Source organism: Nelumbo lutea, chromosome 8 (genome assembly GCF_056320005.1).
Source record: "Nelumbo lutea isolate HS-2025 chromosome 8, American lotus-T2T, whole genome shotgun sequence".
NCBI classification, from domain to species: Eukaryota; Viridiplantae; Streptophyta; class Magnoliopsida; order Proteales; family Nelumbonaceae; genus Nelumbo; species Nelumbo lutea.
In genome coordinates, this window is record NC_142691.1 from 9,007,217 (window position 1) to 9,025,685 (window position 18,469).

At 40.6% G+C, this 18,469-nt stretch overlaps 1 protein-coding gene across 1 annotated transcript in view; it reads left to right on the top strand.

The window, feature by feature from the left end:
- The window catches only part of LOC148842562 (YebC-like protein), a 35,764-nt gene that overhangs the window by 16,002 nt on the left and 1,293 nt on the right, over positions 1-18,469 (top strand). The window contains exon 6 of the mRNA XM_088958200.1: positions 16,942-17,062. Within this exon, the coding sequence (XP_088814326.1) occupies positions 16,942-17,062 (121 nt within the window). The remainder of the gene's footprint in view (positions 1-16,941; positions 17,063-18,469) is intronic.

An 18,469-nucleotide genomic window follows, 5' to 3' on the forward strand; every position in this document is an offset into this window, starting at 1 on the left:
TTGTATAACCTGCCCTATTTAACAGAGAAAGCGAATCTAAACCATAGGGTATCTCTTACACAGGTTTAGGGTGGTTTAACACTGCTTTACAGTCCAGGAATCTAGGTGATCTATCTTGGAGATGAAAGAGAGAATTCTTTTTTTTTTTTTTCTTAACAAGTCTTATTTATGGGTGAAAAGGAGGCAAGAATCAATGAACATTGTGACAAAATTGGTTTCAGCTAGGAAGCAAAGATCTTCAATAAATCAATAATCTTTTAAAGAATGCAAGAGAACTAAGATAGAGTAAGGAAAAATAGAAGAGGATCATTAACTAATCAGGATCAGTCAAGACTCAAGAACAGTTTAAGATCCTAGAAAAAATGCAGGGAAATTAGATCTGAATTTGTAACTGGTGTACTCTTTGCAGATCACATGGTGAGGATTGTTACCACTTATTTTATCTTGTAGTGTCACTGCAGAGCTTTGGGTTTGGCTTTTCTCCTTGTTTTGGTGCAGGTGGGAGATGCCAGCAGAAGTAAGCATGTTGTTTAACCCATTTGCTCTCTCTTGGCCCCATAAAAGATGAAGAAGAATGTGGAGTTGTGCAAGAGCTGCTTTGATATGGACAGTTTGGGAAGAAAGGAATGCTAGAATCTTCCAAGAGAAGGGGAGGAGAAGCCAGGCCCTAAAAGACTGCATTTTGAATAGGGCAATACAGTGGTTAAAGACTATGGAACTGTTTCACCAATTTTCCTTTAATGATTTATGGAGGAACTGGTTAGCAGTAGCAAGCTGTTCATCCTCAAAGGAAAGGGTCTCTACAAACTGGGCCCCCCTCCTCAAGGTTTTCTGAAGCTGAATTTTGATGGGAGTAGCCAGGGCAACCCAGGGCCCTCTGGGATGGGAGGTGTTTTGAGAAATGAGGCTTGAGACATTATCCTTTTCTACTCTGGCCCATTGAGCGTTGGGAATTCTGTTAGTGCAGAATTGCTAGCTGCTATGCAAGGGGTCTTCCTTGCAAAAGAATTGGGTGTGGAGCAGTGGCTGATTGAAGGGGACTCTAAGGTAGTGGTTGAGTGGTTAAATAATCCGGAGAATATTGTGTGGGGTTACAAGAATGAGCTAAAGAAATACAAATGGTTGATAAGGAATATAACTGTTACTGTACAGTGGGTGAGGAGATCAGCTAATGCCTTCACTGATAGCTTGGCAAAACAGGGCACAACTCGGGAAACACTATTTTGGGCTGAGCTGTAATTTTGTATTAGTACACATGTACATTTTGCTTTAGATTCTGTGTTTTAATATTTTGTGTGCTTCATGTTTGGAGAAGCGGCATCTCACGCCTTCCCAGGGGACTGATTATGTAATTTCTTTCTGATTTAATGGAAATATGATATTTTATCTATAAAAAAAGGTTAGATAAAGAACATAAATTCTTAAATTTAACACTCTCCTACTTATATTACAATTTCAGAAAAATGAAAAAAATTGAGTTATTTTCACCAACCGACACCCTATCAGTAAAATGGTCACAACTCTTCCAAAACACATCTCATTTGCAAGGTATTGGTTTGAATAACTTATCCAATAATACCCAAATCAAGAAAACAGATAAGCTTTGAAACCTGAAAAATAGGCTGAAAGAAAAGTGACAAACCTGAAACTACAGCAAAAGTTGTCTTAAGTGAACCCTGTAACTAAATCTGACCAAGACAGTAAAAGAGGCTTTAATAGCTAAGGAAAACTAATCAATCATCACTTAGTAGAAATAAAGAACTTGCTTAAGCTATAGTAAATTGACCTAAAAGGTTAAGCATAAACTATGAAACTGTCACTGAAAAACCAAAGAGAGAAGAAGAAATTGGATTTCTCTCACAGGGGTTATGGATCTTCTGATCTCATTGCACCAACACCCCATTTCTAGGCGTTAGCATAGGGGTATTTCTGTCTTTATACCTTGATTAATGTTGCTGATCTGTAATGTTGTGTTGGAACAAGTGCTCTTAACTTAAGTAAGGGCACATAGGTCTTTTCAGTTATGTTTTAATAATAATATAAATACTTACTGGCCGACTGGGAGAAGTCAAGTTGACTCTTTCAGTTCGAACCAGAATTCTCTCTTCTCTCTCTCTCTCTCTCTCTCTTTATCACCTTTTCTTCTTCTACATAACTGAACTCAGTCAGGTCGAACTCTAAGGCAGACCTGAATTCTATCACTAGGCATGGTCCCACCTGAGGCTGTGTGCCCCACTTCCATTTTACACCCGCTATTCTCCTGGAGTGTTTCATAAACTGGGAATGCAGCCATATTCTCAGATCAGATGACCTTGTTTTGGGCTTCCAAAGTGGATCATATAGATCAGGCCATGTAGTCCCTAAATCTAATTTTCAATTTGGATTGTATATAGAGTTTCCCTGGTTGGACTTTATACCAAGAATCTGCATCTTTGATAACTCTTTTCTTGATTTTGTTTCTTCCTTATGTACTTAGGTTTTCTGAAAGGTAATGATTTACGGCTTTTGTCTTCCATGATTAAATGTAATATTTATTCTTCCTTATGTACTTAGTTCTCGTTCATAAACTATTAGGCTCGAGCTCGATTCGAATTAGAGACTTGAGCTTGAGCTCGAGTCAAAAGCTTGGAAGTTCGAGCTCGACTACCTTTCATTGCAGGTCTCTCAAGCAGTCGAGGTGCTGAGCCGAGGTCTCCCCTAATTGCCGAAGTTCCAAACCGAGGTCTCCCTCAGCTGCTAAAGTGTTGAGCTGAGGTTTCCCTAGCAGGCGAGGTGTCGAGCTAAGGTCTCCCTTAGTTGACAAGGTGCCGAGCTTAGCTCAATACCTTGCCTGCTAGGGAAACCTCCCCTTAGTTGACAAGGTGTCGAGCTGAGGTCTCCCTCAGTTGTTGAAGTGTTGAGCCGAGATCTCCCTCAGTGACCAAGGTGCCGAGCCGAGGTCTCCCTCAGTGGTTGAGGTGTCGTCTAGCTCGAACTTGATTCGAATTAGAGACTTGAGCTTGAGCTAGAAGTTTGAGCTCGGCTTGGCTCAAGCCCGACTACCTTTGATTGTAGGTCTCCTAGTAGCCGAGATGCCGAGCTGAGGTCTCCCTCTGTTGGAGAGAGAGAGAGAGTTGCATTCTTGTAATTTATAAGGAGAGAGAGAGATGACATTCTTGTAATTTGCAAGAAAAAGAGAGAGAGAGTTGGTAGGAGAGAGCGACATTCTTGTAATTTGAAAGAAAAAAAAGCAAAAGAGAGAGAGAGTTGGTAGAGTGGCATTCTTGTAATTTCCATGAATAAAAGGCAAAAAATACTTTAGATTCCATTTCCCTCATCCTCTGGCCCTCTTACGTACACATTTCAGCTTAATAGATTTATTTACTAATGGAGGGAGCCCTGCGTTGTAGGGGCTCGATCATAAACTATCAGGCTTGAGCTCGATTCGAATTAGAGACTTGAGCTTGAGCTGGAGCTCGGCTCGAGTCAAAAGCTCGGAAGTTCGAGCTCGGCTACCTTTGATTGCAGGTCTCTCAAGCAGCCGAAGACTCCCTCAATTGCCGAGGTGCCAAACCGAGGTCTCCCTCAGCTGTTGAAGTGTCAAGCTGAGGTTTCCCTAGCAGGCAAAGTGTCGAGCTAAGGTCTCCCTTAGTTGACAAGGTGCTGAGCTGAGGTCTCCCTCAGTGGTCAAGGTGTTGTCTAGCTCAAGCTCGATTCAAATTAGAGACTTGAGCTTGAGCTCAGAAATTCGAGCTTGGCTCGGCTCAAACTCAGCTACCTTTGATTGCAGGTCCCCTAGCAGCCAAGATGCTGAGCCGCTCACTTTGTTGGAGAGAGTGTGGCATTTCTTGTAATTGATAAGGAAGGAGAGAGAGAGAGAGAGAGAGAGAGAGAGAGAGAGAGAGAGAGAGAGAGAGAGAGAGAGAGAGAGAGAGAGAGAGAGGTAGGAAAGAGAGTGGCATTCTTGTAATTTGAAAGAAAAAAAGCAAAAGAGAGAGAGTGGCTTTTTTGTAATTTCTATGAAAAAAAGGCAAAAAATACTGTTAGATTCCATTTCCTTCATCCTCAAGCTTTCTTACGTACACATTTCAGCTTAATATATTTATATTGATTTTTTTTATCAGAAAAAGGAGACTTTAATAAATTAGATTAGGAAGGGTACAACGAAATGTTGGAAGAGCTTTCAACAACCCATGTGTTTTACAATAGTATGTCAATTACAACTTAGCCCAAAATAATTGCTGCCCATAGGCCTCCTGCTTAGCTAAGGAGTCCACTATAGCACCATCCCATTAGCAATCCTCTTAACACATTTAAAGGTGACACCCATCTCCTTAGCTAAGCAACTGATTTCCCTTAAGGTATGCCTGTACAGCCAAGCATCTGGGTCTGGGGCATCACAGATTGTCCAAGATACAACTAACATTGAGTCCCCTTCCACCTCCACCTTTTGAAGCCTGAGTTGCTTTGCTATCCTTGGTCCTTGCAGCTGTGCCAATAACTCAGCTCTCAAAGAATCCCTAACACCAATAGGGCCTGGATTACACAAGGAGCTTCCATGAAAATTTAGCTTAATCTTGTTATATACTGCAGGTTTTCATTCCATTACCATTTTGTTTTTTTTTTGATAAATGAATGGTATTTTATTAGGCATGGGAGGAGTGTACAATCAGCCTAAAAGGAGGCACGAGATGTTACCTCCCCTTAGTGATGAACACTGATAAAAAGCACACTCTAACTGGAAATTAATTACAAGGTAGCCAAAACAAATCACTCCTTGATACCCCTTGTTTAGCCAAAGAATTAGCCATAGCATTTGCCGTTCTGCTGACCCACTGAAAGCTAACTGCCATATTCCTTGTCAGTCAATTAGCTTTCTTCAAAAGGTCCCTGTAACCCTAAAAGACTATTTCTGGAAGCCAGCCCACTACCACCTAGAGTCCCCTTCAACTATCATGTTCTCGACTCCTAATTGGTTAGCAACTTGTATACCTTGTACCACTGCTAATATCTCAGCCCTTGTAGAGTCTCCAACTCCCGCTGGTCCTGAGAACAAGGATAGAGTGTTGCTGTCCTTGTCTCTCAGGATCCGTCCTATACCTGAGGGCCCTGGATTACCTTGACTGCTTCCATCAAAATTTAGTTTGATCACTCTTTCTGGAGGAGGCTTCCATTCAGTTTGTAGTCTGTTCTTTGTGGCAGTTGTGGATGTCACTGCTGCCCAATTCCTCCTTTAATCATTGTAAGAGAAATTCACGAACATGTCTGAAGTTTTCAACCAGAAAATTGTCCTTGTCAGTATACACTCCTTTACTTCAACTAGACTTCTCATTCTCGTGAAAAAATTCTAGCATTTCTCTCCTCCCAAATTGCCCACAAACTAGCTGCTCTTATACACTTCTACATTAAGTTCCCTATCTTTGTCAGTTGCCCAAAGGAAAATGGTTCAAAGAGCAGATTTACTTCGGAGGGCAAGTTCCACCTGCACCCAAATAGCGTTAAAACCCAATTCCAAATACTAGCAGCAAAAAAATGTTACTTTATACTGTAAATACATTATAAATGTCCTGAGCCTGCTAGGTAAATAGACAGTGGTGAGAGCTATCAGTTAATAGTGGCTTCCAAGCTACTTTAACTCAACAAATGAATCAGAGCATCAAATGAGCCATCATTGAAACCATGCCTTCTTAAATTTAACCATTTTTATCCCCACTAGGGGGGGAGGTGCCGATATTACTGATTTTGTTTGTCAAAAGATCCAAAGATGGAAATGGAGATGGAGAAAAGATGGAAAGATCCGAAGATGGAGAAAGAATCAGTAACAAAGGAAGGTGAAAGTGGTGCTCTGGGTAGTACTTAGGGGGGTCGAAGATGGAGAAAAGATCCGAAGAAGGTTTCTAGATGGTGAATAGTTGGAAATCAATTTTAAACATTGCAACAAAGAAACTATTACTGTGTTAGACAGTTTTGTATGCCCTTAGCTTCAATCAAAATTGATGTACTTTATGAGTTTATTGTAAATGAATAAAAGTGCATATTTGATTCATGTTCCCTTGGTATGTTTCTGTGTAATACCCTTAAACAGGACACTTATTGAGACTCGTGTTAGTTTAGAAAGTTCACAGCCAGTGGGTCGGTCTGGGGAGACCTATCCTGACAAGGCTGACACTGTGGTGCCATCAAGTCGGTTGAGGTGGCTTGTCTCAGTTACCGGGGTGAGACCCCAGGCACATACAGTGTGGGATTAATTGAATCTTTGAACTGGACCAGATTTTCAGTATTGCCCTGGACCTTGGAGATTGATGGGCAAAACTGGAAAGTTACACCCGACCCCTAGACTCGATTATGATACTGCACTAGGTGTTGGATCGGGGTGTCTTTGATGTACCAATCAGTGAGATCCTTAGCGGGGGTCGAAACCTGGGTATGTTGGGAGAATCCGAGAATTCATCTGAGTGGGTGATCATAGTGACAGGATCAGCCCCTTTGTCGGACAAAGGTAATGATCGGGGATGCGCTCTCACTGTTGGAAACCAAGACTGCCGGCAGCCGATTTCAATCGTTGAGATTTGTTTTGCAAAGTATATTTTATATGAGATATAAATGTATATATATTATGGTTTCTAAAATGTTTGCAAAAGGTTTTAATTCCCGGGATCCATATAAGTGGAGAGTGCAACACTGTTCCTTGCAGCTGAGGGAGAGGTCCTCTCTTGTCGGGCAGTGTATGATCATTAAGGGCTGAGAGGTTAAGTGTAAGACCATTGAGGATAATACCTGATGGGCTAATCTTGCATCTGCCCACAGTCCCTGGGTGTTACAAGGTGGCTTGGCCCAGGGACCACTTAGGGTAAGTGTTGGGCCCATAGAGCCCATTTGATGGGTTTCAGGGGGTGCACTGTCTTTAATAGTGTATTCGACCAGGCCTTGTAACAAAGGCCGGGCCGAACCCATGTGGCTGATGTGTAGATCAATGCTTGGGTCCCACGCCATACAAGGAAGCCCAACTGGGCAGCAGTTAGGAAGGTTGAGTGAGCACATAAGCTTAATGGGCCTAAAGCCCATTTCGAACTGGGCTATTTATTTAGTTAATTAAAGGGGCGAATTTTGAGATGGATTAGCAGATAGGATAGGGTCTTAATCCTATCCACTCAGAGAGTCCAGATCTAAATGTGATTCAGATCTAGAAACCTCCTAATGGGATTAGGATAAAGCTAATCTAATTTGCAGATAGGGTTTATCCTTATCACTAGAAGAGAAGGCTGATCCAAATATGATTTGGATAAGCACCCTCCTAATGGGATTAGGAGCTGATCTTTTAAGTTAACAAAAAGAAGGAGGGGGCGGTAGCCTTGAGAGAGACCAACAAGAAACACATCAGATCCTCTTTAGTGCTGAAATCAAGAAGAGAGAATTCTGCAGCCTGCGAATACTCTCTTGCCGCCTCCCTGCTCTTGTCGCCCTGTTTGCCAGTTCGATCTCCAACTGTGGGAGAAGTCAAGATTGGATCTTGACATCAGTTCTTTGAGAAAGGATTGAAAAGGAAGCTGTGCTCACGTTCCATTCTACTGTTTCTTGCGAAGGACAGAGTTCTTGGGGAAGAACACTGTTGATTCTGCTCCATCCTGCACTGCGCCATCTTCAGTGGGAGCAGTCTTTGGATCCTTCCTTGGGCGTGAACACCTTCGTTGGGAGATATTAATTCTCCGTATCAGGTATTATTCTCTCCCATTCCTTTTGGTTCAGATCTGGTTCAGTTTAAGGTTCAAGATTTATCCTTGAAAATATGATTTTCTAAATAGGGAATGTGATTCCCAGTTGAAGGGAGAGGAAAAAATTTTTGAAATTCGCCCCTTATTCCGCAATCTTTGGGCGTCCATGTGATGGATCTCTCATCCCTTCATACTGGAGAGTGGAAGACCCAAAGGCAAGAATATGCTAAAAATTAGGGAAGACAGGAAGGCGATGATATTATTATTCGAAGAGGCGGTTTTATGGTTGAAGGGTTTTATTGATGGTGTACTACAATCGGTTAGAACAGCTGGTTGGAGGAATGCGTTAGAAATGGAAAGAAAGAGGTTTGAAGTGGAGCTGAGGTGCAATGGAAAAGGATGGTTTATTACTATCTCAGAATACTTCGGTGCCAGGAAACAGATGGTCTGCTTACCAGAAGGGAAGAAGACACAAGGTTGGAAGGCTTTCATAAGGGAGCTGCAGCATTTTCTCGTCTTTGTAGACAGGCATGTGAAGCAGGGGAGAGAACAAAGTTCCGCAACTCTGAAATATTTGGAGCAGCACTTGAAGCAGAAACCTTACAATGTCAGAGAGGTTATATCGAGTTCCAATACTGGTTTGAAGTTGTGGCTTGAAGGTGAACAAGGTGATTGGGAACGTAACTTGGTGATATCAGTTAACAAGGAGATAAAAGACTGGAGGAAGGTTTTAGATTCAGTTGTGATTAATCTGAACTTGGAGGTTGAGATTGCGTTGTAACCTTATTCAGCAAGGAATGCAATTTTAAGAATCAATGATGGGTTTTACTGCTTTCGAATGTGAAGAAGGCATGGTCCAAGTTCAAAAGTGGAAGCCATTATGTAATGAGATGGAACAGCTTGGCGGAAACTTCCTGTTCAAACTGGTGGATCTTCCGTTTTATCTCTGGAACGAAGTAAATGTGGGAAATATCGTGAGGCCTCTTGGGAGGGGAAATGGAGGATTATCGGCTGCAAAACTTTCGAGCTGTTGAGGTGAGGATGGTTGGGGTGAAACCTGATTCAATTCCAAGAACAATAGAGGTGCTTGCGGATGGAAGCTGGTATAAAATATGGCTGGTTTTGGAGCTCGAGGCAGAGCTTTGGGGACGAAGCTCCAAGGTTGAAGATGATGCTGACATGGAAGGCTGGGTTACTAGGGGCTTACAGGTGGAGACAGAGTTCAAAACTAGTGGTCAACTTAAAGTGGAAACTGAAAAGTTGATGAGGGAGGCCCAAAAGTCACGCAAGTTAATTAAGGAAAAAATTTAAATTATTTTTGAATTAGGTGTAACCTCAAAAGGCCACCCTTCCTTATCTGATGTGGTTAAAAAAAGATCTGGGTTGCGAGTTGGAGCATCTGAACCAGTAGGAGGCCCGATCGGTTCAACCTTTGGTGGAACCCTAATCCACGTGCTTGTCTAAGTGTGCACGTGACTCGGGGTTTGCAGCGAGAGACAATAGACGATAGTAACCGTCTATTTTCTTCCTCCTCGAAGAAGGCTAGTAGAGAAGGCGCTACTTCCTCCAGAAGGTCTGTACGGAACTCGAGCTCCTTACAGTGGGTTTCTCGCACAGCGTCGAACGATCCTAGGGCAGGGAGATCTTGACTAGATCGACCAAATCCCAGGTACGCCAGAGATTGCAACGTGGAGGAGGGTTTTGATGAAGGCTAGGTAGATTGTACTGAAGATGCAGACACAGAAGAGATCTAGAAAGCCAGTCGAGTATAGGCAATGCTGAGTTCGGTAAGGTCGCAGAAGAAGAGATCGCTGCAACTCTTAACTTGGAATCTCTGTTTCAAGAAGTGCAAGCTGGGGAACCTCTTTCTCGTGCCAGTAAAGAGCTAAACACTCGAAACAGAGTGGAAAGTCTTCCTAATGCTGTTAGTAATAAGCCTGTCTCATTCTTAGAAGCCGCTTATCCCAATCTTTTGACCACTTAGGAACTGGGTAATGAAGTATCCGAGATTTTCCAAAAGCAAAACAAAGGTACAAAAGATAGGAACAAACAAGAGGGTGAGAGAAGTAATCTCTGTTTAACAGAGGTGACGGAAATGCCTTCTTACCAGAACCGAACCAAGGAGTTAGAAGAACCTCATTTTCAACCTCAGGGTCTAACAGGCTCTGCTTCTAATTCCGGCAATCCCATTCTTCCCCAATCCAACCCAGGTAACTGTGTCTTTTCGGTTTGTAATACTAATGTTTGCTCTTTATCCTATTTGCCAAATACGGATCCAAGTCTAGAGGTTGCTACCTATGAAGGTGGGGAAGGGGCAAGAGATAGCAGTGGAGACAGGGAGGGGCAGGAGGGTGAGATAGGAAATGAGGAAGAAGCAAGAGGAAATAAAAGAATTATGGAAATTCTTGAATGCCTCTTAAAGTAGATGAGAGCAATAAATAGAAGGAAGGGCTAGAGGGAATTAGAATAGAAGAAATTAAGGATAATGAGGATAAAGGTAAGGAAACAGAACAAGGAGGGAGGAATAAAAAGTCAAAAGAGAGAGTTGACTAGTGAGGATTTAGTGGCAACTTTTGTGCAGAAGTTGGGATGTAAAGTGAAAGATCCAAATGGTTTAAAAATGTTTCTACAAAAAAAGGGAGAAGAAACTAAGGCTAAAAGGAAAAAATTAAGTGAAGTGGAAAGACTGATGAAGGATGTGGAAGGAGCTAGTAGTCTTGGTGTTAAAAGGGACAGGAGGAAAGGGAACAAGTGAGGGTAAGAGGAGCAAGGGGTCAAGAATACAGCAAAATGAAGATCTTAAGTTGGAATGTCAGAGGGCTAGGAAATGCTAGGAAGAGGGTAGTAATAAAAGAGGCCATTAAGAAAATAGACATGGATGTAGTTTTCTTGCAGGAGACTAAAAGAGCAGATTTTGACAATAAGTGGGTAAGAAGTGTTTGGAGAGGTAGGGGGATCAATTGGTTATTTTTGCCCTCATGGGGGTCTGTAGGGGGTGTAGTGACAATGTGGAAAAAAGAAGTATTGGAGGGTAAGGAGAAGCTGATAGGCCAATTTTCAGTTTCCCTGAAGTTTAGACAGGTGGAGGATGGGTGTTAACCAATGTCTATGGACCGAATAACTATAGAGAGAGGAGGCAACTTTGGGAAGAACTGGCTGATATAAGGGGTTTGTGGGAAGGACCTTGGTGTTTAGGAGGTGACTTCAATGTAATCAGATTCTTGGAAGAAACAAATAGTACTAGGCAGAGGTCAACCATGAGCATATTTGTGGATGCCTATGGACTTAAGGAAATCCCATTGTCACATAGCTGTTTTACCTGCTCCAATCTCCAAGTGAACCCAATATGTTCCAAGCTGGACATGTTCTTATTTTCAAATGACTGGGAAGAACATTGGTGAAGTTTGAATTCTAGAACACTCCCAAGGGTGACATCAAATCACTGGCCTATAGTAATTTGTAAGGAGGAGGTGAGAAATGCAGGCCCCACCCCTTTTAGATTTGAAAACATGTGGCTTGGACACCCAAGTTTTATTAAGAAGGTCCAAGATTGGTGGCTTGAGAATAACCCAACAGTGAAATGGAATGGAATGAGGTTTCATAAAAAACTCCAACATCTGAAGGGTAGAATCAAGGAGTGGAATCTATTAGATTTTGGGAGACTAGAGGAGAGGAAACAAATGGTGACTGTTCAAATTAAGGCATTGGTTAGTAAGGAAGGGAGGGGATGTTTTACAGAAGAGGATAAAGAGCAAAGATGGAATCTGCGTAAACAATTGGAGGATTGTCTTTTGCAGGAGGAAAAAAATTGGAGAAAAAAGTCAAGGTGTACGTGGTTGAAAGAGGGAGATAGAAATACCAAGTTTTTTCATGCAATGGCAAATGGGAGGAGGAGAAAGAATTATATCTCAAGTTTGGAGATTGAAGGGACAACAATTGCCAATCAAAATGAAATTGAAATGGCTTTTGCAAATCACTTTAGGTCTATCTTTAGAAGATCCCTAAACAATAGGGTTTGGATTGAAGGATTGGAACGATCTACATTGAAGTTGGAGGAAAAGGAATGGCTGGAAAGGAAATTTGATTTGGAAGAAATAAATGAAGCAATGTTTTCTATGTGGACAGATCAAAGGCACTAGGCCCTGATGGTTTTACGATGGCTTTTTATCAGGATTCTTTGGAGGTTTTAAAAGAGGACCTAAGGATAGTGGATGAATTTCATTATCGAGGAGTGATAAACTCGGGGCTAAATTCCACATTCATTGCCTTGGTTCTCAAGAAAAGGAATGCAAATCACCCAAGGGACTATAGGCCGATCAGCTTGGTAAACAGCCTTTACAAGATCATCACTAAGGTGCTGTCCATTAGAATTAGAAAAGTGCTCCCAATAATCATAGCGGACAACATGGAGCTTTTGTGAAAGGGCGGCAGATAACAGATCAAATACTTATTGCAAATGAGAGTTTGGAGGAGTTCAAGAGATCCAAGAAAAAAGGGGTGGTTTGTAAGCTAGACTTAGAAAAAGCTTATGACATGGTGGATTGGTCGTTTTTGTTGGAGGTGATGGTCAATTTTGGGTTTGGAGACAGGTGGTGTAAGTGGGTGATGGGATGCATCAGGAAATGCCATTATTCCATTTTGATAAATGGGACGGTGGTGGATTTCTTTCCAGCTTTGAGAGGAATAAGACAAGGAGATCCTCTTTCCCCATTCTTATTCACGATTATTGCAGAGGTTTTGGGGAGATTAATTTCTCAAGCAGACTCCAGGGACTTAATAAGAGGATGGAGAGTTGGAAGGGAGAATGTGCCACTCACTCATTTGCAGTTTGCAGATGACACAATAATTTTTTGTGAAGGAGGGGGACCTAAATAGGATAAGAAACCAGAAGCTCACTATACAACTCTTTGAGCAAATGTCAAACCTCAAGGTGAATTTTGAGAAGAGCTGTCTAGTGGGAGTAAATATGGGGGAGAGGGAGATGTTGGATTGTGCAGGTATCTTGGAGTGTGCAGTCTCTAATTGGCCCCTAAGTTACCTTGGTTGCCATTGGGAGATAACCCTCGAAAAGATGAGTTTTGGAGTCCATTTGTGGAGAGGTTTGAAAAGAGACTTGCAACTTGGAAGAACTATTTGTATCTTGGTGGGATGATCACTTTAATTAGGTCCACTCTAGCTAACATTCCTGTCTACTTTTTATCAGTCTTTAAGATTCCAGCTAAGGTGGCTAGTAGGTTAGAAAAACAAATGAGAGATTTCCTTTGGGAGCCGGGGTAGGAGAAAAAGGACCATAGGGGGGTTAGGTGGGAGATGGCTTGTAGGAGCAAGAGAGAGAGGAGGTTTGGGTATTGGGAATATAAGGAGTAGGAATTTGGCACTACTAGGGAAGTGGTTGTGGAGATTTTCTTTGGAGAAGGATCAATTGTGGGTGAAGATAGTGGGCAGCATTCATGGGGTAGCAGGCAATGGATGGGACTCTAGGGTTGTGGCAAGGACTACAAGAGCAGCACCTTGGAAAGCTATTCAAGCTATTTTGCCTTTGTTCTCTCCATGGATCAGGTATGACCTGCACTTAGGTAATCTCATCAATTTTTAGGAACATATTTGAATTGGGGATTCTCCTTTAAAAGATCAATTTCTGAATCTTTTCACTTTTCCACTCTTAAAAACCAGCCAGTCTCCTCCTTCCTTGTTCCTTCTAACTCAACTTCTGGGTTCAGCTGGAACTTGGGCTTTAGAAGGGAAATTAGGGACACAGAATTTGATTATGTCTTATCCTTGCTATCTATTCTTGAAGGGGTTTTTTTAGAGCCTACAAAGACAGACAGCAGAATTTGGTCTCTCACCTCTTCCGGTTCTTTCACATGTGCTTCCTTCTTTAAAGCTCTAGTTCAACCTCCTTCTTTGGGTCTGTCCTTCCCTGTTAAAGAGGTGTGGTGTCTTCCTATACCCCCTAAGGTTGGGAGTTTCTGTTGGGAATCCTTTCTGGAAAGAGTTGATACATGTGATCTACTTCAAAGAAAAAGACCCAACAACTGTTTGTGTCCTCATTGGTGTACTCTCTGCAAAGCCGATGGTGAGTCTAAATACCATTTACTGATATCCTGTTGATTTACTAAAAATATTTGGGAATGGTGTACTTTGTTTGGGTGCAGGTGGGCCCCCCCCTATGAATGTGCAAAGTTTATTCAGGTTCATGCCGAGTTGGCCAACAAAAAGGGCCAAGGCTATGTGGAGATGTATGAGGGCTGCAGTATGCTGGACTGTTTGGGAGGAGAGGAACTCAAGGATATTTTCAAAAAAGGAGAACTTTGGAAGTAATATTGGAGGTAATCTATATTAGGGTGATACATAGGCTGAAAACTTTGGCCTTGTTTGCAGACTTCTTAGTAGATGAGATGGTAAAAAACTGGAAGGAAATTGCAGAATTAGCCTCAGCTAAGAAGACATCACTCTCTTGCTGGAGTCCCCCATCTAATGGCTTTCTTAAACTAAATTTTGATGGCAGAAGTATGAGTAATCTGGGTCCATCTGGAATAGGGGGAGCAATAAGAGATGAACATGGAAATCTGTTAGCTATGTTTTCAGGACCAACTGGGGAAGGGGACTCCTTGAGGGCTGAGATTCTTGCAGCCATTGAAGGGGTTCGAAGAGCCAAGGAGATGCAAATTAGAAAGTTGATTATTGAAGGAGATTCTGAAGTGGTGGTGAACTGGTTAAAAGAAGATAACTCAAGGATATGGAAGTGCAACAATGAAAAACGAAAATTTAAGTGGCTGGCTAAGGATGTTGAAATTCAGTACAAATGGGCTAAGAGAAGTGCAAACTCACTGGCAGATGGTTTAGCCAGGCAAGGGGTTAATAGAAACTCTCTGTTTTGGGCTTTATTGTAATTGTATTTGCTGCTCATAGACTGTTTTAGGGAGCTAAGATTGTTTAGCCCCCTTGCTTTGTAATTCTTCTTAAATTTAATGAATACATTTTCACAGTTATTGATCCAAAAAAAATAAATAAATACTAGCAGCAAAAAAGCAAGATATCAACAAATGGTGACAGTCCTCACTCTTCACTTAACATAAAAAGCACCAGTTTGGGGACAAACACATATAAGGTTTCTTCTTTTGCAAGTTTTCCAAAGTATTGATCTTACCATAGTAGGCTTTCCAATATAACACAACTATTTTAGGAGGAATTGGCCTTGACTATATCTCTTTAACAGGGAAAACTTGAGAGGAGGGAGAGGAACAAAAGGATTTAAAGAAAGAGGCACAAGTGAAAGAGCCACTCGGGGTAAATGTTCAAATCCTTTTATTAGGTTTAGGAGGGTCCAAACACAAAAACTCTAGAAGAAGCAAGAGCTCAGAAACACAAACGAACTCGCCTCTACGAAACCCAAAGTCCCAGTTTAAAACCAAAGGGAGAACAGGGGGGAAAGAATCTTGAGATAGGTTTCTTTTTAAGAGGGAGATGGAATAAAGAGACAGGAAACGATCTTTTAGAGGCTGAGTGCCCACCCAAACGTCTTCCCAAAAGAGGACAGAATTTGCAGAGTAGACGTCATACCTTACAAACCCGAGGAACTTGGGAAGAGTGCTAGAGATTGCCTTCCAAGGCAATGTGAGTAAAGCCCTTCGAGATATCCCAACATCCCAACCAGTAACAGAACAGCCATGGATACTCTTTACCACTTCATGCCATAACCTTTCTCTTTCCAATGGCCACCTCTAGAGCCATTTACCTAGAAGAGCTTCATTCTTGCACACTACATTCTCTAACCCTAGTCCTCCTTTTTCGCTTTGGCTCACCACTTCCCACCTAATCAAGTGATATTTTTTCTCTTCCCCAAGCTCCCATAAGAGGTCTCTCATCAATTTTTCTAGCCTCTTAGCCTCCCTATTGGGTATCCTAAAGACCGATAGGAAGTAGATTGGCAAATTGGCTAGTGTTATTGCTTTAATCAAAGTTGCTTTGCCCCCAGAGAAATATAGTTTCTCTTCCAAGCTGTCAATTTCTTTTCGAATTTTTTCACCACAGGGTTCCAAAATCTACTTTCCTTTGGGTTAGCACCTAGGGGAAGTCCTAAATAGGATAAAGGCCACTGTGACCAAAGGCACTCTAAGCAGGCTGCAATGGATTCCAACTCCCCTCTATTTAGTGGTAAAAGCTTTCAACATATTTGCTTACATCAAATCTGTTTAGAGAGATTTGTAGACATTCAATAACATGCTTTGTAAAGTCAAACAAAAAAGCCTTTACTCCTGTTGAAAGCTTTTCTTAGTTTGAATTCTATTCTGGCTTAATTATCCATTTTTAATCTAATGAGATGTTCCATTTGGTTAGAAGTCCCTTTCTTGCTTGAGTTATCTTTTATATAAATATACACACATGTATACATACATACATATTTACATTTATATACAGCTTCAAATCATTTCAAAGAAGCACCTCATGAACTGTCTCCCAGTTCTTGAAAACTACACACCTATTTTGGTGCCACTTTCTGTGACTTGAGCTGATTTCACATATCAAAATGCTGTTTTTTGTTCTTCATAGTTTTCAATCCTGAAAGATGGCAAAAATGTTTAGAAAGCTATACCAAATTACTATTAACAAAGCGACCTCACTTTTCTTTTCTTTAAGGTCTCCTAAGTCCTAGATATTGCTGTTGACGATCAAGTCACTGCTTGAACTTGTAAAAATCATGTTTTTTTCTTAAAAATTGTAAAAATATGTTCAAGAGCTGGTTGGGTATCTTGTAAAACTAGGGCCAAAGGAACACTGTGCTCATGGTTGTTAATAAACAAGATTTGCAGGGGAATTCCATCTAGTTTGTTTTTTGAATAGAATACATTGTTTATGTCACACTAACATATTTATTTATTTATTTTTGGTTAGAAGTCATACTACCATACTGAACTATACCTTTGTATGGCTCCTTAGTGCATATGGGTGCTGATATATATATATATATATTATTTCAGTACAACAGATTACCATTTCAAAAAATATAAACATTAGAACTACTCTACACTTAAGTTGGTAGAAGATGAAATTTCCATGGGCAAAAAATGAAGAAGGCAACAAGTTGGTCCATCATAAATTTAGATGGGGTTTGATAACATTAACATTTTCACATTCATTCTTTCTTGCCCACATCATTTTTTCCTCTTCTGTAGTTTTCTTCACTTTGGGATCCCTTTGATGATTTGACTATACAGGATTCTCACCATTGGTTGGTTTGTTTCTCTAGCTACTACAAAGTTGTAAGTTCATCAGAGAATTATTCTATGATACTGTCTAAACTCCGCGAAGAAGGAATAGCTTTTGAACCTGATAATGGATTTGAGCTACTTCCAATAACCACCATTGAGGTATCTTTCTTAAGCAGCTACTTACCTTGCTATTGTTTTATTTGTGTGTGCATCTTTATTATAACCTTGCCCCACAAAGAAGTCATTTGATTTCCTTTTTGTTTGTCATTTAGATGTGGCACTTAAAGGAATAGCTACTAGGAGTTTTATACAAACTCCCACACAGTTATGCTGAAATGTACTTCAGTTTATCTTTTGCATTATCATGCTTCTTTGGTCTATACCAATGGTTTTCACCTTGTAAATAGATGGGATATACTTTTGATGAAGGCATTACAGATCTTTTATGGAAGTTGACATGCTAGCCATAGCCAGCAAGATAGATGGCATACCTGATTCTTTAGATGTTGATTTTGTCTTTTGTCTTATCTGCACAATGTGAATCAGAGGGCCACTTTCTTGTCATGAAATTGTTTATATAGAAATTCTCTATAAGTTGGATTTTTTTTGGTAAAACTATAAGTTGGAATTCTCTTCTTTCACTCTGTAGTTTTTTCCTCCATTTGATACATGTGGTAATTTGTATATTTTCTGTATGTTGTCACTCTCTTCTCTTCTCCTTTTCTTTCCATAATAAATTTGTCATTATTTATCAAGCATAATATAACATAGGAGCCATTGCCTGGTACAATGATAAAATCTCAGGCAGACAAGTGTGAGAACATGGGTTCGAGTCTGTGAGCAGCCACTTTGTGCAAAAAATGCCAAGGGTTAGGTCCATATGCAGTCCACCCCTCACCCTGGGCAGCTGGGAACAGCATTAACTAGTAGCCTTTATCAAGAATAACAGAACATTGGGAGGGGGTGTAGTTAGTGAATATGTGGCATGAATATGATATGGGGAAATAGAAGTATTTGTGCACAATTTGGAATAGGGAACATGGAATGCAACACAAAATTCAGTTCAATAAATCTAATACTGTAAAAGGTTGGCTAGATGCATTTGCGTTTAATATCTTTTCATTTAAAGAGTTTAAAATAAAATGTTTGGCATGTTTTATAGGTAAATGTCTATAATATATTAACTACATGCATATGTATAAATATTAGTTTTTTAATTTATAATATATAGTAAAAAGTTCCTGAATTTTTGGTCCTGCATTTTTGAAAATTCAAATTATTTGCATATAATATACTTTTCCCAACTTATACACATTTTCAGTATTTTTTGAAAAATATGTAATCTGGGCATTTTCTTTAAAAGAATATTAATGTGTATTCTATTTGTATTATATGCAAAATTTTTAACTATTGGAGGGGGTGATGAGAAGAACCCAAGATGGAATTTTTGATATTCTGGCATAACAATGTGGAGGTTTTGATGTATTTGGATTCAAAATCAGTGCGTGATAAGATGGCAATGTATGTGTCTGTAATTGTATTCAATTTATGTGCTTTCCAACTTAT